Below are 26791 nucleotides of genomic sequence, written 5' to 3'. Positions count from 1 at the left end.
CCTTCAAAGTACATCACTGTTCTGTTGTAACGCAGTATACCTGTACTCCTGAAAACCCTCATGCCGTGCAGAAGTACACAGTGAGACCCCCACCATATACAGAGACAGGAGCTTCATAAATAGTTGGGCCTACACACACTAAATAGTTAACACAAAATGTTAAAACTATTCTAGCTGGAGGCAGCAAGCAAAGCCGTACTCAGCCACTCCCTGGCCCATTCTTTCTCAGAGACCCAAGTATAAAAAAGTTACACTTGTGTGCAGCTGTGCTAAGTCGCTTTAGTTGTGTCTCTGCGACCCGATGGACTATCACCCGCCACGCTCCTCTGTCCATGTGAGGAGCTCCAGGTGAGAATACTGGAGTGGGTGCCATGCCCTCTTCCAGGGCATCTTCCCGACCTAGGGAGTAAACCAGAGTCTCCTGCAACTCCTGCATTGCTGGTGGACTTCTTAGTGCTGAGCCACCAGGGAAGCACAAGTTATGCTTAGAGTGCTTCTAATATAGCAACCATGCTGGGATAAATTTTCATTTTAAAGTAAGAATCACAGCAGAACTGGCTGTAGATACATTGATTCATTATAACAAGGCAGCCTCTGAGTCTCAGTGTGGTGCTCAAAGCTTATCCTGAGCTGGCTCTCCCTTCTCCAGTTTTACATCCTGTTTTATGTCATTTCTATGCTTTAATATTGCTGTGTGCTCAATGGCTAAGTCATGCCCAACTCTTTTTGACCCCATTGCCTAGCCCACCAGGCTCCTCTGTCCACGGGATTCTCCAGGCAAGAACACTGGAGTGGGTAGCCATTTCCTTCTCCAGGAGGTCCCCAGACCCAGGGATGGAACCCCGCAGCTCCTGCGTTGGCAGGTGGGTTCTTTACCATTAAGCCACCTGGGAAGCCCAGTATTGCTGTACCCTGTGTCTGACCAGCTTTCATATATGTTGCCCTGGTTGCATTTTGTAAATGTATCAATTTTTTAAAAGCCAACTTAAGATGTTTGCTTTTCAAAAATATTTAAATATCCCAAGTAATTTCACAATTGAGTGACAATTCAAGGTAAAAATTCTCATTAAATACGTGATACCACATTGTGTCATAACTAAAGAAAAGACGAGCAAACACAGTTGAAGATAAAACTTTATTTCTGACCAGAGTAACATAAAAGATTTGTTTTCCATGCTTCAAAAAGGAAGAAAAAGAAGGTCTTAAGGAGCTCTCTGGCTTCTCTCTCACTCCCTACACATCCCAAGTTGCTGTTTCCTGTTCCTCCCTTTCTCTAAACCTGTGGGGAGCTGTAACATGGGAGCATCGACACAGAAGCCATGCAGGGCCAGTGCCAGGGTTAGAGCAACTGGGTGGGCACAAGTACACAGCCTGCAAGATACCAGCACGCCGTCTGCCCCTCGTGAGCCCTGACATTTAGTGTTCTGACACGTCTTTGCCAAGTCTTCACTGTGCAAATCCTTGACTATGGGCAGTGGGGAGAGGATTTTAAGGAGATAAGAACAGAAAGGCTGGACCTTACCCCATAGAATAAAGGCTAGGAGAGCTTGGTATTTAAGAGTTTAAAACTTGGTCTTGTGCTCCACTTAAATTTGTCAGTTATCTGTAACATGATGCACCTGGACACTGCCCTGTGCTTGTGAAAAGAACTTCTGCCTCTTGGAGACTTTCACTTAGCAGTAAGTAGATTTGCCCTTCTTTAAAAAACAAGGTAACTAAGATTACAGAACTCCAAGGAAGCCATACAGATCTAGGCATTCTTAAACACCACCCTCACCAGTGGACTCAGTGCCTCCAGCATCCATTCGTTCTTCAGTAGTTAACAATGTAACAAACACACTTCTAATATTTTTTTCTACAGTAACATGTTTCCACACAAAAATTATAAAATGTAAGCATCTAGTGTCTTATTTTCTCTTTGGCAACTACTGTTGCTTGGACAGTCTTCACCCTTCCCCTTTTATTAGAGGAAAAAGACCACCTGACAGACAGGCGTGTCACATGGGGGTTGGGAATACCAGGTACGTCCCTGCCCACCGCTTTGGTCCCTGAGGTAGCTGTCTCATCAGTCTCACGCAGGATCCCTGCTGTGTGCACGCGTCACCTCACGAGCAGTTCAACACACAGTGGACTCCCTCACCCAGCTTCCGAGGGCACATACCCGCATGGCTCTCGGGGTATCTGATGGTTTAGGATCGAGAGAGCCTGTGTGGAGTTCTCTTTAACATTCGTCCTCGTTGGGGATGGCACTGTGGTTACAGAAGGCTGGTTTTCAAGTTGCAGCTTTTATTGGTTTTAAAGATTTCAAGACCCTCCAGCGTCATCTGTTTCAACAACAAGAAAGGAATACCACATTAAAGCTGATCTTAAAAAAGTATTTGCAATGGGATTTCTATTTCAGAAACTGTTTATGGTTTTCTTATGTGCTAAAGACTTTGAAAATACCTCCATAATGGAAACAGTGGCTACTGTCTAAAAATGGCTTTCTGACTTATAAATACCATCAGGGGACAAAGTCAGTTATGACATTAGATTTGCAAAGCTCTATGGAAATTTCAACCCAGGAATAGGAAGGCCACTCCCCTTCTTAGTGGGCTGGAGGAGGGGCAATTTCTGCACACATCCAGCGGGAGCCTGCGCACTGGCAGGGCAGCGTGTGTGCAGGACGGGGCTGCCTGCAGCTCTGGGAGCATGAACCTGGGTCTCACCACACGCAGCGGGACAAAGCTCTCCGTAAGGAAGACGAGATGGCATTCTCGACTCGGACAGAGCCATCTGGCAAGGAGGCTGCTGGTGTGGGCGTGGCATCCCCAAGGAGCCCACCAGCTGGCTTGCCCACCGCTCTTGAGCAAAGCCCACCAAGCAGTGTGCTCTGCTGCCCAACAGGCTCACACACCACTGCTCAGAGGTTGGCCCAGCGGGGGCAGGGCTTTGCATGCACAGCAGCAGCATCCACAGAGCGATGTGAACAGCCGCCCTCTTACACACCAGCAGGCGACCGAGCAGCCCCAGATGCAGGGAAAGACTCACGGAGGGCTGGACACGAAGGTGGCATAAACCAGGACAGTGGCCGCCCCTGAGTGATGAGGGGCGACTAAACACGGGGGAGAGTGGGGTGGACAGGCTCTTGACAATGCTTCATTTGAGCAGGTCGTGGGTTTATCAGTCACTGTGAAAACTCACGGGGCTGACCGCACACTCTGTGTCCTTCTCTTGGGTTTTTCTTTAGAAACTCGCTAACTTAGAAGACGTTTAAAGTGGGTCTCTGGGCAGCTGGAACAACATACGCATCGCTCCTTCCCCCCAGAGCCAAGGGACACACAGCACGGTGAGCACGGTGACTGCCAACACCTGCAAGCAAGGCCACCTGCAGTGGGTCCCAGAAAGGAGAGACCGTGTACCTGTATCTGACTGTCTGAGCTTCTTTGAAACTTCAATTCCATTTTCTTCTAACTTCCTCTTTGCACAGTCCTGGCATGAATTCCCTGAAAGATGAAAACTTTTATTAAAAAGCTTATCTAAGAATGGCTATCATCGAAAAGAACATGAATAGCAAATACTGGCAAGGATGGAGAGAAACGGGAACCTCACACACAGTTGGTGGGAATTAATCTAGTGCAGCCACTGTGGAAAACTGGATCAAGCTTTCTCGAAAAACTAAAAATAGGATTATCATGTGATCCAGCAATCCCACTCCTGGGTATATATCCAAAACAACCTCCCAAAACTCTCTAATTAGAAAAGGTACTCGCACCCCAGTGTTCACAGCAGCAGGATTTCAGTTGCCAAGATACAAAAGCAAGTGAATGTCAACAGATGAAGATAAAGACTGGTGTGTGTGTGTGTGTGTGCATGCATACATAAATGGAATGCTGCTCAGCCATAAAAAGACAATTCTGCTATTTGCAGCAACATGCATGGACTTTGAGGGCAGTAAGCTAAGTAAGTCAGACAAATACTGTATGGTATCACATGGAATTTAAAAAATACAACTAGTAATACAACAAAGAATCAGATTCACAGATGCAAAGGAAAACACAGTGGTTACTAGTGGGGAGGGGGAGGGAAGGACAGGAGCAGAGGATGAAGAGGCACGAACCGTTAGGTGCAAAGTAAGCACTAGGGATGTATGTGTGACACCGGATACAGCCAGTATTTTATACCTATAAATGGAGCATAACTTAAACAACATGAATTCACTATACTGTACGCCTGTAACTTATATAATATTGTGTCACAACTATACTTCAATTGAAAATTTTTATTTACAAACCACTTATCTATTCTAGAATTCACCCTGCCTGCAAGGTTTGTAAATCTGATTTTACTGAAGTGCTGACCAACTAATCCCTGTGGTTAGATACAGATGTCTATCAAGCTACTGCTTTTTTCAAAACAGATGGATGGTTCTGGGAATCAAGAGAAAGCAACTAAAACAAATGGGTCCTTTCACATAGAAATAAGTTAGAAATGGAAAGCTGAGTGTAACTGTCTAATAATTCCTAAACCAAAGCCATCCAGCATTAACCAGCTTGCATCTGTGGCCCTGCTGAGATGGGCAAGGAGCCCAAAGCTGCAAGGCCTGTGCTCCACTGACCAGAGAGAACCCCCTTCTAACCCAACTGACTGACCACGGTGGGGCAGCCTGGCACAAAATTCACCCAGGGGTGGACGCCGGGGCGCACCGAATTCAGTCATAGCTTGTCAATTCATAAACAGGCAGAGCTGAGTCCTGTAAGAAGCGTATTCACATTTCAAACAAGTAGTAAATAAATAGAAAAATTTACATGAACACTCAGAACCTCTGCAATTAAAATGTCTGAAAAGGATGAGTCAAAAATTAATTATTAATACATCTCAGATCAAATGGTATGATACAGACTCTTCCAGTTCCCCTGGACTCTGGGCTCTAGGACAGGACATTGCTCCTGGCGCCAGTAGGTGGCCCCTGTCTGACAGAGCTGAGCCCTGCAGTTGAAGGGCTTCTCTTTAACCCCTCCATGGTGGCAGGGACCCTCATGAAGGTGCTGCTGTTCGTCCTCTCTGATGCGGCCGTCCTGACACAACACGGGCTAAGTGTTTAACGTGAGAGACACCTCTCTGACTATTTTATAAATGAGGCTAGGAAGACCACGGAATGTGTAAAGAAAACCAGGCGGGTGAGAATCGAGATTTGCTTTACCCAACAACGTGGTGCTGTCCACTCGATCGGCATCTGGAGAAGAAAAGGAAACAGTCAGCGGAAGCCGCCAGACAGCTCTCCCTCCTCGGGCCGCGCTGGAGCCGGGCGAGGCTGGCTCTGACGTGGGGGGCCTTGCCCAACCTGAGGCGTGCTCACCACGCGGGGCAGCTGGGGCTGACTCCTGAGCCTCCTCTCCACCCCGGGGCCGACGTGAGGACTGCACCCGCGACACGCGACGCCCCCGAGCCAGCCGGGCACCATCACAGCTGCCCCCCTCCCTGCTGTCACCAGTCCACCTCCCGCCCCCAACAGGAGAAACACCTCAAGGCTGTACCCACGCACGTGCTTAAAGACACAGTCACAGATTCTAAGTCCAAACGACCTTCAGCCCCCGGCAGCCTGTCAAAGCCACTCGCTGCTAGAGTCTGGGAAAGGGGGCCTGGATGGGGACAGGAATCCCCTGCCAAGAAAGACACATGTGGGAGGGAGTCCCAGGTGAGGTCCTTGGAGGTGGGGTGGGGGGGCAGGCAGGAGCCGCTGCCACCCCCACCCGCGTCAGCAGGCGGGCCTGTGTGGGGCACCCTGAGGGCACATCCGACTCTGCTGTCGGTCCAGGACCCCAGCGCAGCTTCAAAACACCTGGGCAACTGCGTCGCCTCTCTGAGATTGTCTCAGCAGCTCTCAAATCATCTCCTTAGTAGCAGTGGATTTGTTGTTTAGTCACTCAGTCCTGTCTGACTCCGCCACCCAAGCGACTAAACCCTGCGAGATTCCTCTGTCCACGGGATTTCCCAGGCAAGAATAATGGAGTGGGTTGCCATTTCCTTCTCCAGGAGATCTTCCTGACCCAGGGATCAAACCCACATCTCCTGCACTGGCAGGGAGATTCTTTACCGTGGAGTCACCAGGGAAGCCCAGTAGCAGCGGATACTGTGACTAAAAATGAAATAAGGTCAAGAACATAAAATTCACATCAGTGCAACGTGGCAAGTGTCAGCTCCCTGCTCTTCACTTCATAACAAACTGCCACCCTAATAACACTTTCATTAATGGAAATGCAACTTAAATTGGCCCATTTTGCTAATTACTATCAATTCCAAAAAGGGCCAGTGGGAAGAAACTAAGCTGCTAGATTATCCATGCATTATGTTCGCGTGATCTTCGCATTCTCTAGGCTTCAAGTTCATAGCTGGTCATGCCCAGGCAGCTCTGTGGCTAACCCACTTCCACCACCTGTGGGTGACTATGTCTGGTCTCCCGTTACAAGGACATGCGAGCCCACACAGACCTTCTCCAGGTCTGCCGTCATCCATGTTTTATGATACAAACTCCAAGCCATGAGCTGCCCTGATGGCAAGATGACCAGCTGAACAAGCGCTCACATATCGTGGCCACTCCTGGTAGATGATCAGCTCCCCAGAGGAGGGCCGAGGAGAATTACTTAAAAGGGGGTGCTGCCTTCAGCAGAACAGGGAAAAGATGTTATCTGAAAAAAGAAAGTCTCCGTGGAACCGTTCTGTGCTGCAGCGGTTTTAACGGTTTAACAGGCGGTGTGCCAGGGTAAAGGCGTGAGACAGCTGCGTCTGCAGGCTGTCAGGGTCACAGCTGATGGAGCTGGCGGGCAGCTGTCTTTCTCGGTTAAGGTAATCTGAAGCAGGGCATGTCATCTGAGACAGGAATAGCCGTGTACAACTATACGCACACTTCAACGAAAACACTCAATTTACAGACTATTACTGCCATGCCAATAACCCCGATCTTCCACTTTTAAGTACAGAGAAACTTTTTTAAAAAAGTAGAAAACTGGTGAATCTAATGGTATGTAAAATTACTTCTCAATTTTATTTTATGGCATGTAATTTATCTATAAAAAGGGGGGGGATGGAAGAATCCTATTGGTTTTATACATTGAAAAGTGAAAAAGCAAACAAACAAACCGAATAAGCCGTACCTGGACTCCGCTGTTTGCAGATCTGCGTGGCGAGGTCTTGCACGTACCCTGGGAAGTCGTCGAAGCGGTCCCCGTAGGACACGACTTTGATGCCGTGCAGAAGCATGTCCGCCTGGTGCTTGAAGAAATGGTCCTCGCCCTCCTTGAGCACCACCATGTAATGCTCCAGGTCCACCTTGTTGGGCACCGAGTACAGGAAGAGGGCCTGGAAGATCTGGTCGCGCAGCGTCTCCCCGCAGCCCATGAACAGGAACGACTTGGTGCGGTACAGGTTCTGGAGAACCTCCTGCAAAAGCACCAGCGAGGGGGCTGGGCTCGCCGACCGTGAGCAAGCTCTCACGGCATCAAGCTACCTATGTGCGACGCTGAATCATCGCTGCTCCCTGACAGGCCGTGCCCGAGGGCCGCAGAGGAGCAAAGTGAGGAAGGCAGAGGGCCTCGTCCTGGAGCCAGCGTGTCGGCAAGGTCCCCCGTCAGCGCTGTGCTGCCCACTCCGCCCACCCCGCCCCTGCAGCCAGTGCGGCCTCTCAGTTCAAATCCTCCAGAATCACACGCGGGTTAGAACGTTCAAAACATAAGATAAGAACATGGAATTTTCCTTCAGTTCAGTTATGTGCACACACCTAATCTCTGGAACTGACCTGTCTCAATGAATGGCGCGTGGGAACTCCCAGGGCAGGGCCTGGTTTGGGTAGTGAGGGCAGGGAGCTCAGGGGGTGCGGTGACGGTCATCCGAGGGTGGGCACAGAGGGTCAGGCAGGAGCACAGTGGCACACTGCTGACCCAGACACCCAGAGAGGCTCAGTGGCGGCCAGGACTGCCCTGCCCGCCCACAGCCATCCCAAGGCAGCGGAGAGGCCCAGCCCGACACCCGTCACCACCCCTTGCCCGGGGGCAGCAGCCAGACCATGAGCTCCAGAGCGAGTCAGTGAGGACCCCCTTGGCTTCTAAGTGCATAAAAAGTGAGTTCACAGAAAGCCACGAGGCAGTTTCGCCACACCTCCTTTTGTCTGCGACAGCACAAAAGCCTTGCAGAGAATGAAATTCGAAAACAAGGTTTTGAAAGAGGCTGCTAAGGAGAGAGAGGAAAGCAGGTGCGCGGATGGACAGACAAGAGGAGCAGGGAGGAGCAGCGGGAGGAGAGCGTTCTGACCGTGGCGGGGCCTGTGAGTCGCCCTCAGGAAATGGAGCCATGTCCCTGGGTAAGAGGCTTGCTCGAGTTCATGGAGCCTCTGTTCAAGGTGCCCGAGGGGCAGGAGGCCTGGACCCTGCCCAGTCCACCCACGGCTGGCGGCCCCCACACAGCCCCAGGGGCACAACCAGGGCCAAGTCAGGGAGGGCGTACCATGACCTCTGGGTCTTGAGTGACGTCTTTATATCCCGAAGGGTCCAACACCATCCCGCAGGGGTCGGTGTATAAGCCGTGGATGTGAAGCACTCCGTACCTGATGTTGCCCCGTGCCCACTGAAGGACCTGGCGAAGCGCAAGCAGAGGACACACAGACTAAGAGGACAGCACTGAAGGGACTCGTGGTTTCTCAAACTCACCTTGAGGCGGAAGTGAGAGAGACGCTTTGACGCGTCATCATCTCTTTAAACCTAAGAGAAACTCAGCTGTCAGGGCTTGTTTTTCTCGTCCTGCCATATTAAAAACAACTTCTCCATTTAGAGACCAAGACAGTTACACAGAAAATATCTTTAACATTTTATATAATAGCAAATGGCTAAGAGTCATGACTTTAGGGAGATTATGAAGGCTTTCTGTTCTAAATCACGTTATATTTTAATTACTGTTAGGTATACACTGATTTTACACCCTGAAATGTATACATACATAAAAAATAAAAGTTATCAAGTAGCTCTCTACTGGCTTCATGTCAAGATACAGAACGAAAGTCCTGGAGAAGCTGCACGTCGTGTACATCCCTTTTATGTTCACACCGGGGACCTTCAGTCAGCGCACTGGACTGACCACCTCAAACGGACTAACCCCTGCAGACCAACCGACACTCGTGGGCAGAGAAGCCAGAGAAGGCTCCTTGCCATTTGCAGCTGATTTCTAGAGGCTCCAGGTACCAAGGGAGCAGCAACGGGACTGCGTGGCTCAGACGTGGAGCAGGTCACTAACAATTCGGGGGAGGGTGCGAACCGGAGCCCCACCACGAGGCGTCGGCCCAGCAGCCCTTGGTGCCCCTGCATGAGGGGTGGGTCTGGGACTGACCCTGCGACCTCCGCAATGCGGGAAGAGCAGGCAGGGGTGGTGCAGACCCACAGGCACACGCGCACTGGAAACACAGCTGATGTGATGACACCATGGCCAACCGCAGGGAGAACAGAATCAAAGCATGACATGGGCGCCTGAGCCAATGGAAGAAATGCCCTGGGCTGGGTGCTTAGCAACGCCACAGGCTGCTGAGATCAGGAGGATGGATCACCCTCTCACAGCTGTGGGGTGTGAGCGAGGAACCTTTCTGGAGAACACTTGGATAATTTATATCATCTGTCTTTAAAACAGTCATACCCTTTGACCCTAACATTTTTCTAGGAACTTATAAAAAGGGTAAGAATTTGCATTGTAGCATTATTTATAATTGTGACAATATGCTCCCAGTAATGATAACCTCGTCTCGTAATGAAATTCCATCTACAACTATGCTTCTGAAGACGGCTTCATGACAGGGAAACGCTCACCGTTCGACAGTAAAGGAAAAACCGCACACACAGACTTGACACTGCTGCCATCGCAGCACGTGACTCACTCGCGGCACCCCCGCCCGCGGGCACCCGCCCGCACCTTGCCCTTGTCCTTCAGGTCCAGCGACTCCATGGGCTTGCTCTGCTGCTGCCCGAAGATCTCCAGCAGGTTGTCGTAGTTGGTGGTGAGGACCATGGTGCCCCGCTCCATCAGCCTCAGGATGCACTGCAGCACCAGCGGGTTCTGGATGTGCCGCTCAAGGTCGTCGAAGACCTCCATCAGGCAGTCCTGGAAGAAGTTGGGCTTGGTGTCGCCCGTGCGCTGTGGAGAGGAGGACCAGGGTTACACGACGCTGTCTCCCCACCACCACTGAGCCCCCAGGCACGAGAGAACAGTCTAGGTGCCAGAGAGACACTTGATGCCTTCAAACTGTGGAGCTGGAGAAGACTCTCGAGAGTCCCTTGGACTGCAAGGAGATCCAACCAGTCCATCCTAAAGGAGATCAATCCTGGGTATTCACTGGAAGGACTGATGCTGAAGCTGAAACTCCAATACTTTGGCCACCTGATGGGAAGAACTGACTCACTGAAAAAGACCCTGATGCTGGGAGGGATTGGGGGCAGGAGGAGAAGGGGACGACAGAGGATGAGATGGCTGGATGGCATCACCGACTCGATGGACATGAGTTTGAGTGAACTCCAGGAGTTGGTGATGGACAGGGAGGCCTGGCATGCTGCAGTCCATGGGGTTGCAAAGAGTCGGACACGACTGAGCAACTGAACAACAAGAGAGACAGTAGTCTTTTTACAGAGGAAAGAAAACTGCTCACCTCTAGAGTTGACTAAAACTCTGGAGGAGGGAGACTGTGCCAATATGCTAGTGAATGTCAACGGCAATCAACGCTATCAAAGCAAAGCAGAGAAAGGGGGCTCAGCCCTGTGGGGGAGAGAGCGGCCGGGTCAAAGAGCATCGGGAGAGCCATTGATACAGGACTTTGAGCCCAGAGCCGAGGAAGAGGCGCCTCTGGAGAGGGCACGCCCAGCAGGGGATGAGCCGGCACGAAGGCTAGGAGCTGACAGGAGGTAAGCGAGGGCACCTGGCACAGGTGAGGTCAGACAGGTGACCCGGAACGACACCCCGCGGGTCCCGCAGACCTCAGGGAAGCCTGGACTCACCCTTCTCGGGAGCCACAGAGGCCCTGGGCTGGTGGCAGGCGTCCAGTGAGGGACAGTGTGTCACGCTGCCAGTGCTGCAGAGCCCCCAGGGTTAGGAGCGGGATGGGCCCGGAATGCAGCGCCGAGGTCGCTGGGGCCATGAGCAGAGCTGCTCGGCAGAGCCGCTGGGCAGGGCCCACAGGGAGGCGGGTGGACCCCTAAGGAGCAGTGGGGGTGCTGGGCGAGGAGGCCCGTGTGACCCCGGGGCACCCCAGCTGGCCTGGCCCCGGGCCTGCAGCATGCATGCACAAGCGTCCGCAGGACCCACAGCCCCCCAGGCTGCCCCGTCCCCCAGCTTGGGCTCCTGCTGCCAGGCACTCTGATCCCTGCCCCCTTTCCACGGGCCTGCCCTCAAGGAGCCCCACGCCTTCACGCACTCGTGTGAGTGTTCCCCTCCTCCCCTGAGAACCGGCCCCCACGTCCTGGCACCTCACTCCTGCCCCGTGGAGACCTGGCGGACCCCACTCACTGCTGTCTCGCAGCTGCACGTGTCAGCGCACGTGGGTCACGTCCAGCGACCCTTCCTGCACCACAGTGTGTGCTCACCTCCTGACCTCCTCCAGGGACCTCCACACCCCAAACCACAGCAGGACCAACAGCCGGCCGCCCTCCAGAAGTTCTCCACCCGCCCGACTCAGCACCCTGGCTCCCGGGAGGCTTCGCCTCACCAGGACCCACCACCACTAACCCCATCTCTCACTCCCCTGCCGGCCTACCCCACCACGTGGCTCAGACTCCACAGGGTGTCACGACCGGAAATTACTCCTGAAAACACCTGCAACTTCCCAGCTCTTCCCGGCTCCGTTGGAATCCCCAGGCAGAACTCCACCCCTGGGAAAACTGACTCCCCACTCACTCCACGTCCCCGCTCCCAACCAGATGAACACGGGAGAACACCACCACTCTGACTGGCCTTACTTTAACTCTTTACGGAAGTGCTCAAAAATACACAAATGAGTAGAAATGATAAAGCCCCAAACACTCATCTCCTTGATTAACTTCACATCAGAGCTGCCCCTCTATGAGGGGATGCCCTCGCCCGAGGCTCTGGGCCTGTCCGCAGCCCCCCAGCCCTGTCCCAGCCCTGCAGCCCTGCCCTCTCCCTGCCGAGGGGCCTCGGGATGGCAGACTACTTTGGGCTCTGTGGGTGACGAGCTCTGCGGCCAGTACGCAGCTGTCAGGAAGCACGAACACAGCCGTAGACAATACGTCAATGGACATAGAAGCTGGTTTACTCAAACCAGCAGCAGCCACCCCGCCCATGATGTGCGCTGCCCCGTGTTTAACACCGCCCCCACGCCTGGCACCATCACCCAGCTGAAGTGCTTCCCAGACTCTGGTAAAGCCACCTACGGCCACAGGGCAAATTCTGGCTGACGCCGTGACAACGTGACTGGTCTGTGGCGCGTCAGACCCGCAAGGAAGGCCACACGGCCCCCCTCTCCCCGCCCCCGCCAGAACACTCGCGTCACTCAGGCAGAGGCCGGGCAGCCGGCCTTGGGCACGAGGTGGAGGCCGCACGGTCAGGCAGCAGGGCAGGGCAGCCTGTGCCCCTCCCAGGTTTCCACGTGAGAATGCACGCGCCATCAGAGTCAAGCCGCGCACTCTCTCTGGGCACGAGTTTCATTTTCTCCTCTGACTCCTCCTTTATCTCTCTGCCCCAAATGAGGTGACGCTACACTTCTTCAGAAACGGAAGAGACGTGCCTCAGACATCCGACCCCAGCCACGTCCTCCACCCCGAGGGCAACCTGTTCAGGGGTGACCCGGCCGCGCCCTGTGGGAGCTCCCCCGCCTCTGCACCAGCCCAACTGGCTCCGGGCACCACTCAGTGAGTGCACACCCCTATGCCAACCTCTCTTCCTTGCTGGGTCCTTTCCCGAGGAGACAAAGACGCTCTGTCCTCTCCCTGACACTCTGGGGACGCACCGGTCATGTGAGGAGTCGCGGCTGGCCTGCTTAAGCCCAAGCAGAGCTGGCAGCCGTGCCCCACGCTGAACAGGGACGAGGTCACTGGGCCGGTCCCCAGAGCAGCCCGCGGACTTCCCTGGGATGAGCTCCCTCGCCAGGCTCTATCTGACATGGACTGCCTTCGGGGCCCACACGGTGCCTGGGACACCCATTTAAAGGGATGTTATTCTGATGAACTGAAGGACTTCTGGCTCATGAGCCCAACTCGTGGAGACATTTAAGCCCCGGACTCCCAGTTCACCAGCCCGGCCCCGAGCCAAGCTGCCCCAGGGAGTCCAGAAGCACTGACCTGGAATGCACTTACCGGGGACATCTTCCGGATGAGGTCATGGGCGACCACCAGCAAGTCCCTGTCCTTGGTCACCTTTCTGCGGAACTCGGCCACGTCCCCGGGGTGCAGCACCTCCAGTTGCTCGGCGGCCTCAATCACGGCCTCGATGCAGCTCCTCCAGGAGCACAGGGCAGGGATGCCCGGGGCCACTGCCGCGCTGACGCCTGTCCCAATGACCAGGAGCAGCTCCTGGGGCTGTTTCCGGATGAGGCTTTTTAAAAACTTTCTGCTTAAAAATAAGAGAGGGGAAGAATGAAAGCCAGCACGGATGCACGGCCACCGCGAGGGAGACGCTGCAGCCCACAAGCATCCGTGAGGCGGCAGGTCCAACACAAATCGCACTGCACACACGCCTCATCCCCGCCACACTGACTGCAGGGCGAGCCTGTGCACTGCTCTTCCTATTCATTTCCCTTTCTGGGTATCCATCTTACTGGTTCAATCCTAATTCCGTAAGGGCCGTGGGGACAGTACTGTCTTGTCCATCTCGAGTCCCCCATGGTGTTGGTAAGAGTGATGTGTGTATGTAAACAAAGAAGCTCAGCAATTTAAATTCCTTTAAAACTGCCAAGAGCTTGTAAATACAAACAATGACGATAAATGATCCCTGATTACAGGGACAGGAAAGAAAATCCCTGGCAAAAAGCAGGTCCTCCACGACCCACTCCCGGCAAGCACTTCCTCCTGCGTTACTTCACGGAGGCGTCACCTGCCCATTTATCGTCAGAGATTTCTTTCCTGCAAAGCACAACACCCTCCAGCCTTAGAGGTGACCCTCTGGTCCCCTGCTGCTTGGCACGGAGGCCGGGTGACAGTGGCTTCCTTGGGCAGAGAGAGAACTGTCTCCTGGGACGTTTCTTACACTGAAGCAAAGGCCCTGAGACCATCTCCTGACCCAGCATTACCGGCCCCGCAGGTGCTCAGTAACACATGAGGAGCTCTGCAGTGGAGGCTGTACGCCCATGTGAAGGCGCAGTCGACGTCATTTACCTTGATTTTTGTTCACTTCTGTTTGTTGTCTTTCCCACTGAATCCATCTGTGAGTCCTAAAGAGATTCAGAGGCAACTTCTACTTCCCAGGTGAAAATCCTTTCATCAGTACCCTGGAAGAGAGATGAGGCTGGAATTAAAATCAAAGGTCCCAGAGCGCTCTCTAAATCAGAATTACTGAAAACAGTCACATACAAAAACACAATCCAAAACGGTTCCTAAGCCCCCACTCCTAATCCTGTGACTTATCAGGCCAGGCAGAGCCTTAGGCCTAGGAGCCCCGAAGCCCGACTCTGGAGGGAGAAGACAGGGAAGGGAGTGTGGGGGAAGGAGGTGGCGCGGCGGCCCAGGGTCGGGGTTTGCGCCGTCCCTTCACCACTCTGCTCCAGGACCACTGCTGGGGACACGGACACCAGGTAAAATTTATCACGGGAGGGAAGACAACACCAGAGGACAACAAAGCAAGCCACACGGGTCCCCAGGATGATCCTCGCTCTCGAAGGCACCAAGCGGTTTACTGAGACATATCAGGACACACCAGCAAATCTTCCAAGATGCCAGGCCTCTGCCTCGCCACACTGAGACCCAGTCCAAAGGAAGAGTCGGAGTCCAAGGTCAATTCTTAACTTACATAAAACAGGACTCTCAAACCAGCTAGGTCTCTACTGCCAAACAATCTCGGTATTCTACCACCTTTCCAGAATCATATTGCCTCCACCAATTCTATACCTAATATTTACTGTAAAGAAGGAAATATACAGAAAAATAAAGATTAAAACGCCCATAATCCTACTACCTGCAAGCAATGACTGTTAGCATTTGTATAGTTCCCTCTAGATTTTCTACTTTAAAATGTTTACATCATTTGAGACTATAGGTCATATCTTACTTTTTCATGCATTTTAATAAAAGCATTTCTTTATGTTACTCAACTATTCATAAAGAGAAAAAACTAAAGGAAAAAAAAAGAAGAAAAAAAAAAACTGTCCATAAATACAAGTGTTACAGCAACATGGATGAACTTCTGTCCTACTGCAAGGCCATCAGGCACTTCATCCACCCCCACCCCACCCCCCACCAAGGCAGGACATCACTGGAGCTCTATGACAACCACCTTTGCACACAAAGTTTTTATCTACTTTGAAATTATTTATTTAGGAGAGATTTCTGACAAGCAGAATTGCTGAGTTACAGCGTATGAACCCTGTAAAATATCTCAGCACTTGCTGCCAAAATGCTCTCCAGAAAAGTGGTCAGCAGAATGCCTAAGTGCCTCTTGGGCATAGCCCAACTAGTACTAACTGAAAACCATCTTTCCACATGTGTATTCTTTTTTCCTCCCCCCTCATTCAGAACTGGGTCACTAAAAACGATTTTCAAGGAAACAAGGCTTAATCAGTCTAGGAGCATCGTCAGACTTTAAAGAGGATCATAAGAATATCCCCTGAAAATGGACACAGACCTGTGCAGGGGCCTGTGGGCAACCCCCCACCCAGGGGAGAGGGTCCAGGGGGCCGTCACATCCCGGAGGTGTCAGGGACCTTCCCCAGATGCTGAGGCGGGCCTGCAGGTGAGCTCAGTGCTGCCCCGTGACATCCGCCCCTGTGCCAGGGTGCTGCTGGGCCCTAAATACTCCCGAGTCATCAGAGGTCAGGTCGTTCGTTTTCGTTTTCTCTGCTAGATATTTTCTAAGGAAAGGAGAAATATTGAAGTTTCCCACTGTACCTTATAATCCTGAGTATAAGCAACCTTGGGCCCCAGCCTGGTGATTTTAGTGACTGACCTAGCCCTTCACCAACCCTCAGTGTTACTAGCTACCCAACAGGAAACTCTGCTAACAGACCAGGTTCGCAAGCTCAGGAACCTCTCAGAGGAAAAGTGCTCCGGGGTCAAACTCTGGAGTCAGAGAGCTTGGGCACCGTAAAGGCTTTCCCAACCTCCCCCCTCAGGAGGGAGCTCAGGGTCCCTCCCGCCCATCCTACGAGAGGAGTCAATATGAGATGCTCACCGGCTGATGAATCTACGCCACTTGGCCACCTGGGATGGAGTCTTTTATCTCACCCTGCTCCACATGGCAGTTTAGAATATTGTCTGAACAGTCACTGGGCAGCCAGTGACTGCCCTAAGCTGTCGCCACTGTGAAGAACTTTAGAAATCTCTCTCATTATTGGTCAGCTGCTTTAGATGCTCCTTTACATGTATGCTCACAGATACAAACTGAAAACCTAGGTACTACATGTACACGTCTGCAACAGGGTGTGAACAGATTACACTCCTGTGGGCTGGATTGGACTCCAAAGTGAAGTGATTTCCAAGTTTCCCTAGAGAACAAGCCCTCGCTGACTGAGGGCACTGAGCGCTTACCTAACAGGTGAGGGCAGGCGCTCCTGGGCAGCCGGCTGCTGGCTGAGGTGCTCGAACCTCGTCCTCCTCCTAGAGGAGCCAGCTCCCCAGCACGTCCAGGCAGATGCGCCTCCAGACTCTAACGCTGACGGCAACCTTTAAGGATCACACCCGCCAGCACAGGAAGTACCCGATCACATCAAGTCTCAACACAATAACTATGCAGTGATGAACTGCATAGCTGCCCATATTTAGACATTTACAGTTCATTGTAACACTACATGTTTAAAGACATTACCTCATTTCCTGTTCTTTCAGCAGCATGATTATCAGAGCCAAACCCCACAGTGACTTTAGAAAGTACCCCAATCCCGCCTTGTTTTTAAACCCAGGGCCAAGCAGGAGATCTCTGCAGCACTGAGTACCCAGATCCTAGAAGTCTCCACAGGACGGCAAGCCTCTGGCACTCCACCCCCAACCCCAGCGCCATTCTCTAAGCCCATCAGTTTCCAGACAACGACGGTAACAAAAGCCTCCAGAGGCCTTTCAGAAGCCGCGTCTCTCGGTTTCCCTGGTGACTGTGGCATCAACGCAGTTTGCAGGCCCAGAGCCCAGTCCTCACAGCAACCCATTCCTGTTTACAAGGACCTAACAGCGTTTTCTGAGAGCAAAATCTGGCCCCAACACAGATCTGTATAAGCAGTTCCTGTCCTTTTTATCCAAAGTCATGAATAGAAGCTTGAATAGGGTATTTTCTGCTTAAATTTGAGATTATGAGCATTTTATGAATGAACTTCAGAGTGGTCAGAGACTGCCTTACTCGTTGAATGCCTATGTTCCACCCTAAATAAACGTTCATCTGAGTCTAACGCAAAACACAACTACACACACCAAACTAGTTCCTTAGAGCTGGCAAAGCAAACCCCGCTTCCCAGCTCCCTAACTCCACTCCCCTCACTGTGGCCCCTGGTCCCCTGGCCCTGGTACAGTCAGCCCCTCGCACTGACGCCGGGTTGGTCATATGACTTCTCCGGCCGACGGGATGTTGGCAAACAAGCAGGCAGGTATGTGATAAGTGCACTGACGCTGGAGCCTGGCCTCCTGGCATGGAACTCAGCCTCGTTCAACCAGGTCTAGCCTCCAGGACAGCTACCAGTGGAGAGCAAGACCAGCTGGGCCAGCCAGAGTGCAGCTGAACCTGGCCCAGGTGCTGACCCCTGAAACAGTCACTCCCGCACACCCCACTCCATACATCACCAGAAAGAGTGACGGGCAGAAGACAGGAGCATCAGGATTAAGAGAGAAACGAAAACAAAGCACGGCCCAGTGAGCGAGCGAGTCACAGTTTTGAGGGGGATGGAGAAAAGGCTTGTCAAGAACAGTATTTTATTACAAGCTGTTGTTTTAGTCGCTCAGTCGTGTCTGAGTTTGCGACCCCATGGACTGCAGCCCACCAGGCTCCTCTATCCGTGGGATTCTCCAGGCAAGAATTCTGGGGTGGGTTGCCATTCCATTCTCCAGGGGATCGTCCCGGCCCAGAGACAGAACTGTGTCTCCTGCACTGGCAGGCAGATTCTTTACCACTGACCCCCAGGGAAGCCCTTTATTACAAGTAGCATAATAAAAAACTTAAATCACTTTCTGTGACAAATTACACCTTCACTCAAGTACAAACCATGAAACAGAAGTTTTGAATCTGTGGGATCCTGAAAAATATCCTTCAGTTCAGTTCAGTCGCTCAGTCGTGTCCGACTCTCCGCGACCCCATGAATCACAGCACGCAAGGCCTCCCTGTCCATCACCAACTCCCGGAGTTCACTCGAACTCATGTCCATCGAGTCGGTGACGCCATCCAGCCATCTCATTCTCTGTCGTCCCCTTCTCCTCCTGACCCCAATCCCTCCCATCATCAGAGTCTTTTCCGGTGAGTCAACTCTTCGTGTGAGGTGGCCAAAGTATTGGAGCTTCAGCTTTACCATCAGTCCTTCCAATGAACACCCAGGACTGATCTCCTTTAGAATGGACTGGTTGGATCTCCTTGCAGTTCAAATATCCTTGCTGCTGCTGCTAAGTCACTTCAGTCGTGTCCGACCCCATAGATGTCAGCCCACCAGGCTACCCCATCCCTGAGATTCTCCAGGCAAGAACACCGGAGTGGGCTGCCATTTCCTTCTCCAATGCATGAAAGTAAAAAGTGAAAAGTGCTGACTCTTAGCCACCCCATGGAGCCTACCAGGCTCCTCCGTCCATGGGATTTTCCAGGCAAGAGTACCATGGAGTGGGGTGCCATTGCCTTCTCCGCCAAATATCCTTAGCACAAGTCAATTTCTTTCTATGAATGAATTATCACATGGCTCTTGAGCGGCATAAAGGAGCATAGAGATAAGCGGGCAGGTGGCAAACATGTGCTCAGAATACATTCCTCTCACCCAGCAAGGGACTGGACATGGCAGACATTCATGAAAAGCTCCAAACGCTGGCTTTGAACTCATGTTCCCAGTCCATAGAGCGATGGAATAAGACACTCCCAGAATTTGTGGGAAAAAGTCATGCCCCTTTGACTACTAACAACTTGATTCAGATGAAGGTCTGAACAGGTAACACAGCAAGCTCTTACCCTCAACATCCCCGCTTGCTCCTGTTACCCAAGGAATCCACATTGAGGAGTGACTTCTACACCTGCTGCCCTCAGGGGACAGGAGACCTGGAAATGACAGCTGAGCATTATCCCTGTCCTTACAGGAGGCCCAACCCGGTGACTACACCCAGGCGGGTCTGCAGGCCTCCGGCCACAAAGCAGGCCCTCCCCGTCAGCAGCTGGCGAGCACCTGCCTCACCTGGCCGTTACCCTCCTCGAGGCCCATCAGTCTAACCTGATTCCCACACACCGCCTTTTGCGCCGCAACCTGGTTCCCCCAGCTGACCTGGGAGGGGGCCACAGAAGCAGAAAGCACTGGGCGATAAGAGGCAGTTTTCAAGCACCGACGAACGATCTGGAACCTGGCTGCCAGGTTATTTCTGGCGAGTTTGGTTGGCCTACTTAGGTTCACCCAAGCTGAAAACGAGCTGCGAAAGGACAAAAACCGAGCTTCCAGAACAGCAAAGGAGAGGCCTGCCTGAAACCACAACGCCGGGGCCACGGTGCAGAAAACGGGATCTGGAGACCAGAAGCACCAGCACTCTCTGAACCCCAGTTTCCAAATCTGTCAAAAGGGAATGCCATCATCCCCATCACTGACTGGATTCTCCTGAAGATTTTAAGTGAGCCAAGGACCTGAAAGGCACTTAACCTGAAGATGTTTATCTACTGCTGTCAACACCAGGGCAGCCAGCTTCTCTCCCGCAGCACCAGCAGCCTTTCACTTTAACATTACTTCTCCACAACTACATACTCATCTAACCTGGACTCTGGTGAAACTTGACAACTTGACCTAGCCATTACTAATGAGAGGTCTCCAGGATGAGCTGTTTTTTCCCAAAGTTTCAGGAAATACAAAACCTCAATTTGAAAACACGCTACTTAACCAAACGCTTTTTATTCAGTTGACATAAACTACAGTGGAAAAAAATCCTTATTCTGTAGTGATCGAAACGTGTCCATTTGCTTCTTGAAAGCAACTCCAGAGTAGCCTGGGCTCTTCTGCTCAAACTGCGAAAACAACAAAACCCACCACTGACGAAAAATGTATAGGTCACCATTTAGTTCAAAAAGCAGCTCTAATTATTGACACCGTCTACACCCGTTAGATCCAAGGGCAAACACTAAGCGCTTACAAGCACGATCTCATTCAAAGCTCCCCATGACCCTGTGACGTGGCTTTGATTACCTCTCACCTGGCCAAGGCTGACGTTAAATCCTTTCAAGAGGCCAACCACCATGATAAAAGTAGTCGTCCCAGTTTTCTCCAAACATCAGTGTGGCTCAGATGGCAAACAAATACACCTGACCTTTTACTAGGAACACTGCCAACAGCTGAAGTGTTCGCTAACAGTCTGTCCATCGGATGTGACACGCTGTACAACTCAAAGAGACATGTTACTCAATAATAAGCCAATAATGGTAAAAATGTACCAGAACAGAGGCTAAAGGTATGCTGAACCACCAGCATGTATCCATCCCAAGAGGAATAAAAGATGTTCTATTAATAGAAAGTAAACCTCCAGTGAAATCTAAAATTACAAACTAAAGAGCTGGAGGAGTCTTAAAGGTTCTGTGATGTCAAATACCCTACTTTACAAATGTGAAAATTGAGACTGAGAGACAGTGTCTTGGTAAAGCTCCCCCAGGAAGTCAGGGGACAAGCTATACTCACTCCTGGCCCAAGCCCCATAATCCTGCCACAATCCCAGGCACCACCTGGTCCACTGTGACCCGCAAAAGTTCATATAAGGCACTAATCTGTAGCTCTTTTTACTACCAAACCTTTACAAATATCAGGGCTTCCCTGGTGGCTCAGATGGTAAAGAAATCTGCCTGCAATGCAGGAGATCCTAGTTGGATCCCTGGGTCAGGAAGATCCCCCGAAGAAGGAAATGGCAACCCACTCCAGTGTTCTTGCCTGGAGAATGCCATGGACAGAGGAGCCTGGCGGACTGCAAAGAGTTGGACACGACAGAACAACAAACACTTCCACTTTACAAACAGCAAACCACACAGCGTGGCTGCTCTGCAGGTTCACCTGTTTCCCTGCTCCATTCATATTCCAGGAAGCTGAAGGAACAGCCACCATCAGGAAGATTGAGAGGCAGCAAGAAGCAGCCTCGGGCAAAACAACCAGCTCACAAGAGTTCTGTTGGGTCCCTGCCTGCGGCTTATCACACAACTGTCTGTGTTAACTTTAGCAGAGACAGATAAGGAGGGCTCAGCCAGGAAACAAAGCCACCTCTGGAGAGGACTTCACTCCCCTGGGAAAGAGACCTTGGGGCTCTTTGCGGGAGGAAGTAGGATCCAACCCAGAGAGTCCAGCCTTAGAAGTCTGTTCAACCGAGTGTACCAGCTGAACGACTTCAAATAGGGGTCAGTTACTCAGCCTCTCTGAGCTGTGTATTTCCTTTATCTTAGGGTTGCTGGAACATGTTAAATGCTAACATTTAAATTAGCAAAGCCTACGACAGTGTGATTCCCCTACACCCCATGCAGGCAGTGGGTATTCTTCCTAGGTTTATTCAATTAAAATTAAATAACAGCTAAATTCAGTTCCTCAGTGACACTAGTCTCATTTTAAGTTCTTAAACTCTACACAACCCCATGTGTCGAATTTACTGGAAGGCACGAACACAGAACATCTTCATCATCACAGAGACTTCTATTATCATACTGGGAGAGTCTCCCTGCCCCTCACGCAAGTCCAGACCTCCACACACAAAAGCAGTGTGCCTTTCGCTTTTGAATCGCTCTCTAAGCCACACCCTCTGCCACGCCTTGTGGTCCTCCCAACTCGTCTGGACTTCTGACAGCCACCCTGCTTCCAGTTTCACTCCCTCTGGTCCCAGCCTCCAAAGTGACGTTTCTGACGTTTCTGTTCAGTTCTGACATCTGAACTCTCAGGACCCCCAAGCCCAGCTAATAAACCAGATCCGCGATCTGGTTCCACTCGTGAGACCCAGCCTCTCCTCCCCACCCTCCCACCCACTGTACCCCATGTCCATCTCCTGTGTGGAGGCTGGACTCACCCTGACACACAGACAGTCACCCTGATGAAGTCCTAGGTGACCGATAGGCAGAAGGACCAAACCTCCCCTAAAAAGACTAACAAGTTCCCAACGCCAGTCCCCAGGCAGAAAACTGGGCTTGAACAAGAAAGAGCATGACTGGTCTTTGGGTCTAGACTTTACGAAGCTCAGCCATGCGTGAGGTCCTCGCTGGCAACACCCTGGTCCAGGTCACCTGCCACCTTTCCCATGGTTTTGCTTCCTCCAACCAATTCTCCCCCACCAGACCCAGCGACTGTTCAAAAACACAAAATCTATCTTCACTCTGCTCCTCAAACCCCTCGACGGCCCCCACTCCCTTACAGTACCAAATACTCTCTGCTGTGCTGAGTTGCTTCAATCATGTGTGACTCTTTGTGACCCCATGGACTGTTGCCTGCCAGGCTCCTCAGTCCAAGGAATTCTCCAGGCAAGAACACTGGAGTAGGTTGCCATTCCCTTCTCCAGGGGATCCTCTGACCGAAGGACTGAAGCCGGGTCTCCTGCATTGCAGGCAGGTTTGCCGCTGAGCCAGCGGGGAAGCCCCCAGATCCTCCTGCTTTGGTCCTGAGCCCTTTGGCCCAGGTCTTTCCTGCCCCTCCCCATAGCACTCTAAGCTTCCCAGTTTCCTCCATTCCCGTCTCCCCTACTCCAAACACCTCCCTCACTCCTCTTGCACTGATCAATGCCCACCTTCCTTCAGCTCTGAGCTGGTCCACAACACACTCAGGGGGACAGTGAAAGCAGTAATTGAGGAAAGGGCCAAGGGCATGGGGCCTCAGGGAACAAAGCTGGATTCTTCCCACTTCAGATTCTAATTGTTTGAGGACGTTGTTCATTAAGGTCTTACCCCTCCAGTCAGAGGCTTCCCTGGGGGCACAGTGGCAAAGAACCTGCCTGCCAAGCTCAGGCTCGACCCCTGGGTGGGGAAAATCCCCTGGAGAAGGAAATGCCAACCACTCAGGTATTCTTGCCTGGGAAATCCCACAGACAGAGGAGCCTGGCGGGCTAGTCCGGGGGCTGCCAAGAGTCAGACACAACTTAGCGACTAAATCACCACCACCACCACAAGCTTAAAGCATCCGGATCCACCCCAAGCCCCTCACCTACTCAGCTCTGCCTCCCTCCACAGCACGTCTGTCCTCCAGGTGCTTCTGGGGGCCGTATGAGCCTCAGCAAAGGGCATTAAGAGTTGAACACGGTCCTGCTTTGGCCTCAGTGCAACAGTCAACACAGTGCAAGCGCTACACCCCCTGCCCGGCCACAAAAGGTCATCAGATGACTCATTATACTCCGCTACTTCTTTTATATTAAGAATTTACAAAAACCCGGGAACTCTTTCACAGATGCCCAATGGGTCCACACAGAAGCCCAGCCTCCAGACCTGCGTGGACAGGGAGCCAAAAGGGAGTGAACCTCAAGGGCAAGAGGTAGAGGGTGGGGACGGCAGTCTAGGGATCCGGGGGGCTAGGGAGAGACGGCATGGGGGGTGGGGGTTCTGAAGAGGCCTGGGGAAGGGAAAGTCAGGGACAGTCGCAGGGGTCCTGAAGGAATCTGGGGAGGTTTCTGGAACTGAGGATCCTCGGGACCCTGAAGCGGCGGCAGGGCCTCAGGGGGTCTCGGAGTCTGGGGGGGTAGAGTCTTGAAGGGTTTCGGGCGAGGCCTCTGAAAAGTGTAGGGCAAGAAGGGGCCGGCGACCCCCACAGGGTCTCGGGGGCCAGGGGTGTCTGGAGGGGCCGGGGCGGATCCCGGGGGTCTTCGGGGCTGGGGTTTCCGAGAGAAGGGTTGGGGGCGGGTCCTGGGCACCGAGGTCCGTCGGGGTCCTTCGGGCGGCCGCGGGTCCCGAGAGTGGCCGGGGGGTCTGCAGAGGCAGGGACGGGTCCTGAGGGGCTCGAGGGGGCCTCTCTCCACTCGGCACCCCCGGGAGCCCCCGCCAGTCAGCTCACCGCACGGCGCCTCCTCAGGCTCAGCGGGCCCAAGTCACAGGGGGCTCCGGGCGGCCTCGCGCCGGGGATCTCCTGGTCGAAGGCGGTCTGCGGGGAGGCGGCAGCGCGCGCGCCAGAGCCGGAGCCGAAGGCGGAATGGGAGGCTGAGCCGGAGAAACCGACGGCGCGCCGCCCTCAGCCGCGACTCCAGCGGAGGCGGGCCGCAGCTCGGCCGCAAAGCCTTCCCCCGCGCGCCCGCCCCCGCCGCGCGAAGGTTCCGCCCCGAAGCCGACGGCCCCGGAGCCGCAGGCCCCGCCCGGAGGCCCCGCCCCCCGGAGGCCCCGCCCCCCGGAGGCCCCGCCCCGCCTTCGGCGCAGGCGCGGTCGAGTGCGCCGGGAGCGCGGCTCAGTTCTATTCGCTCTGTATCCGACCCTTCCCGACCTCGTGGACTGCAGCGCGCCAGGCCTCCCCTGTCCATCGCCAGCTCCCGGAGTTTACTCAGACTCATGTCCATTGAGTCGATGACGCCATCCAACCATCTCATCCTCTGTCGTCCCCTTCTCCTGCCTTCAATCTTTCCCAGCATCAGGCTTTTTTCAAATGAGTCAGTTCTTCGAATCAGGTGGCCAAAGTACTGGAGTTCCAGCTTCAGCATCAGCCCTTCTAATGAATAGTCAGGACTGATTTCCTTTAGGATGGACTGGTTGGATCGCCTAGCTGTCCAAAGGACTCTCAAGAGTCTTCTCCTACACCACAGTTCAAAAGCATCAATTCTTAACCGCTCAGCTTTCTTTATAGTCCAACTCTCACATCTGGACCTGACTACTGGAAAAACCATAGCTTTGACTAGACAGACCTTTGTTGTCTAAGTAATGTCTCTGCTTTTTAATATGCTGTCTAAGCTGGTCATAACTTTTCTTCCAAGGAGCAAGCGTCTTCTAATTTCATGACTGCAGTGATTTTGGAGCCCAAAAAATAAAGTCTGCCACTGTTTCCATTGTTTCCCCATCCATTTGCCATGAAGTGATGGGACTGGATGCCATGATCTTAGTTTTCTGAACGTTGAGCTTTAAGCCAACTTTTTCACTCTCCTCTTTCACTTTCATCAAGAGGCTCTTTAAGTTCGTCTTTGCTTTCTGCCTTAAGGGTGGTGTCATCTGCATATCTGAGGTTATTGATATTTCTCCCAGCAATCTTGATTCCAGCTTGTGCTTCCTCCAGCCCAGCGTTTCTCATGATGTACTCTGCATACAAGTTAAACAAGCAGGGTGACAATATTCACCTGTTTGGAACCAGTCTGTTGTTCCATGTCCAGTTCTAACTGTTCCTTCCTAACCTGCATACAGATGTCTCAGGAGGCAGGTCAGGTGGTCTGGTGTTCCCATCTCTAAGAATTTTCCAGAGTTTGTTGTGGAAGCGCAACAGAGGCACAACAAAGCCCGCAGTCAAGGGCTTTGGCGTGGTCAGTAAAGCAGAAATAAGCGCGGGTGGAGCTGAGACTCTGGCTGGTCCCCACCTGCCGGCGCTCATGGTGTGTCCTCAGTTTCTAAAATGGGCGCAGGCACACTTTGCAGAGACAGAGACCAACTGTGGTGCTGGAGAAGACTCTTGAGAGTCCCTTGGACTGCAAGGAGATCCAACCAGTCCATCCTAAAGGAGATCAGTCCTGGGTGTTCATTGGAAGGACTGATGCCAAAGCTGAAGTTCTGATGTGAAGAGCCCACTCATTGGAAAAGACCCTGATGCTGGGAAAGATTGAAGGTAGGAGGAGATGGGGATGACAGAGGATGAGATGGTTGGATGGCATCACTGACTTGATGACACAAGTTTGAGCAAGCTCTGGGAGTTGGTGATGGACAGGGAGGCCTGGCATGCTGCAGTCCATGGGGTCGCCAAGAGTCGGACACAACTGAGCGACTGAACTGAACTGAACTGAGAGACCATTAAGTGTGATTGGAGGCACCTCTCTGCAGCCAGGCCCCAAACCACACTCATGCACAGCTTCAATTCTTCAACCTGAGTTGGGTCCAGACCCAGGTGAATCTCGGGTCCTGGGCTTGCCAAAGACGCTGCCTGGCTAAAATCTCCGGTTCGCTCCAATGACCCTGGGTTCTTTTCCTTCAGAGTTCTTACAGCCCCGAAACTGTGTTCAGTTGTTATTTGTGTCTCCCCAGCCCTCCCGGGGGAGCCGGGACCTTGTTCCCCGTGTCCACCCCTGGAAGCTCACCCTCCACCATCCTCCACCTGAGAAACCAGAAGCTAGAACGATGCTGGGCACACGACTGCTGCCTAAACGCCATGAATGAGGGAGAGCCCACCCGTGTTCTTATCAAGAAATACACTCACCCGGAGACCGGGAATGGGACCGACTAGGGTTCGGGTCCATGAGTCTCTGGGACACGCCTGGCTGATTTCGTGTCTCCAGTTGATACTCCTCTCCTCCCTTGTCTGCCCCTGGAAGCCTTTCCCTGCCCTGAGCAAGACTTAACCGGATCCAAA

At 52.6% G+C, this 26791-nt stretch overlaps 1 protein-coding gene across 11 annotated transcripts; it reads right to left on the bottom strand.

Annotated features, from left to right (window-relative positions):
- Positions 1 to 1116: 1116 nt before the first annotated feature.
- On the bottom strand, positions 1117 to 26659 carry SIRAL2 (SIR2 antiphage like 2). Of its 11 annotated transcripts, none has more exons than XM_055395375.2 (11): positions 24314 to 24556; positions 23474 to 24228; positions 14334 to 14446; positions 13317 to 13572; positions 9928 to 10149; positions 8479 to 8607; positions 7134 to 7419; positions 5525 to 5642; positions 5183 to 5215; positions 3402 to 3485; positions 1117 to 2324 (listed from the first exon to the last, which is right to left on the bottom strand). In XM_055395375.2, exons 3-10 carry the CDS (start codon positions 14378 to 14380, stop codon positions 3434 to 3436), a joined length of 1143 nt encoding a protein of 380 aa, XP_055251350.1. In that variant the 5' UTR covers positions 14381 to 14446; positions 23474 to 24228; positions 24314 to 24556; the 3' UTR covers positions 1117 to 2324; positions 3402 to 3433. The 11 variants fall into 11 exon arrangements, 10 of the variants coding, with proteins under 10 accessions (XP_055251350.1, XP_055251353.1, XP_088693692.1 ...); XM_055395378.2 differs by having other exon boundaries at positions 13317 to 13569; XM_088837566.1 differs by lacking the exons at positions 23474 to 24228; positions 24314 to 24556 and adding an exon at positions 26639 to 26659 and having other exon boundaries at positions 13317 to 13569.
- Positions 26660 to 26791: the final 132 nt, after the last annotated feature.

The sequence above is a fragment of the Moschus berezovskii genome, chromosome 6, assembly GCF_049115385.1.
Source record: "Moschus berezovskii isolate FMDL1 chromosome 6, NW_MosBer_1.0, whole genome shotgun sequence".
Lineage (NCBI taxonomy): Eukaryota > Metazoa > Chordata > Mammalia > Artiodactyla > Moschidae > Moschus > Moschus berezovskii.
The sequence above is the reverse complement of the archived record's forward strand: the minus strand, read 5'-3'. Positions and strand labels throughout refer to the sequence as shown.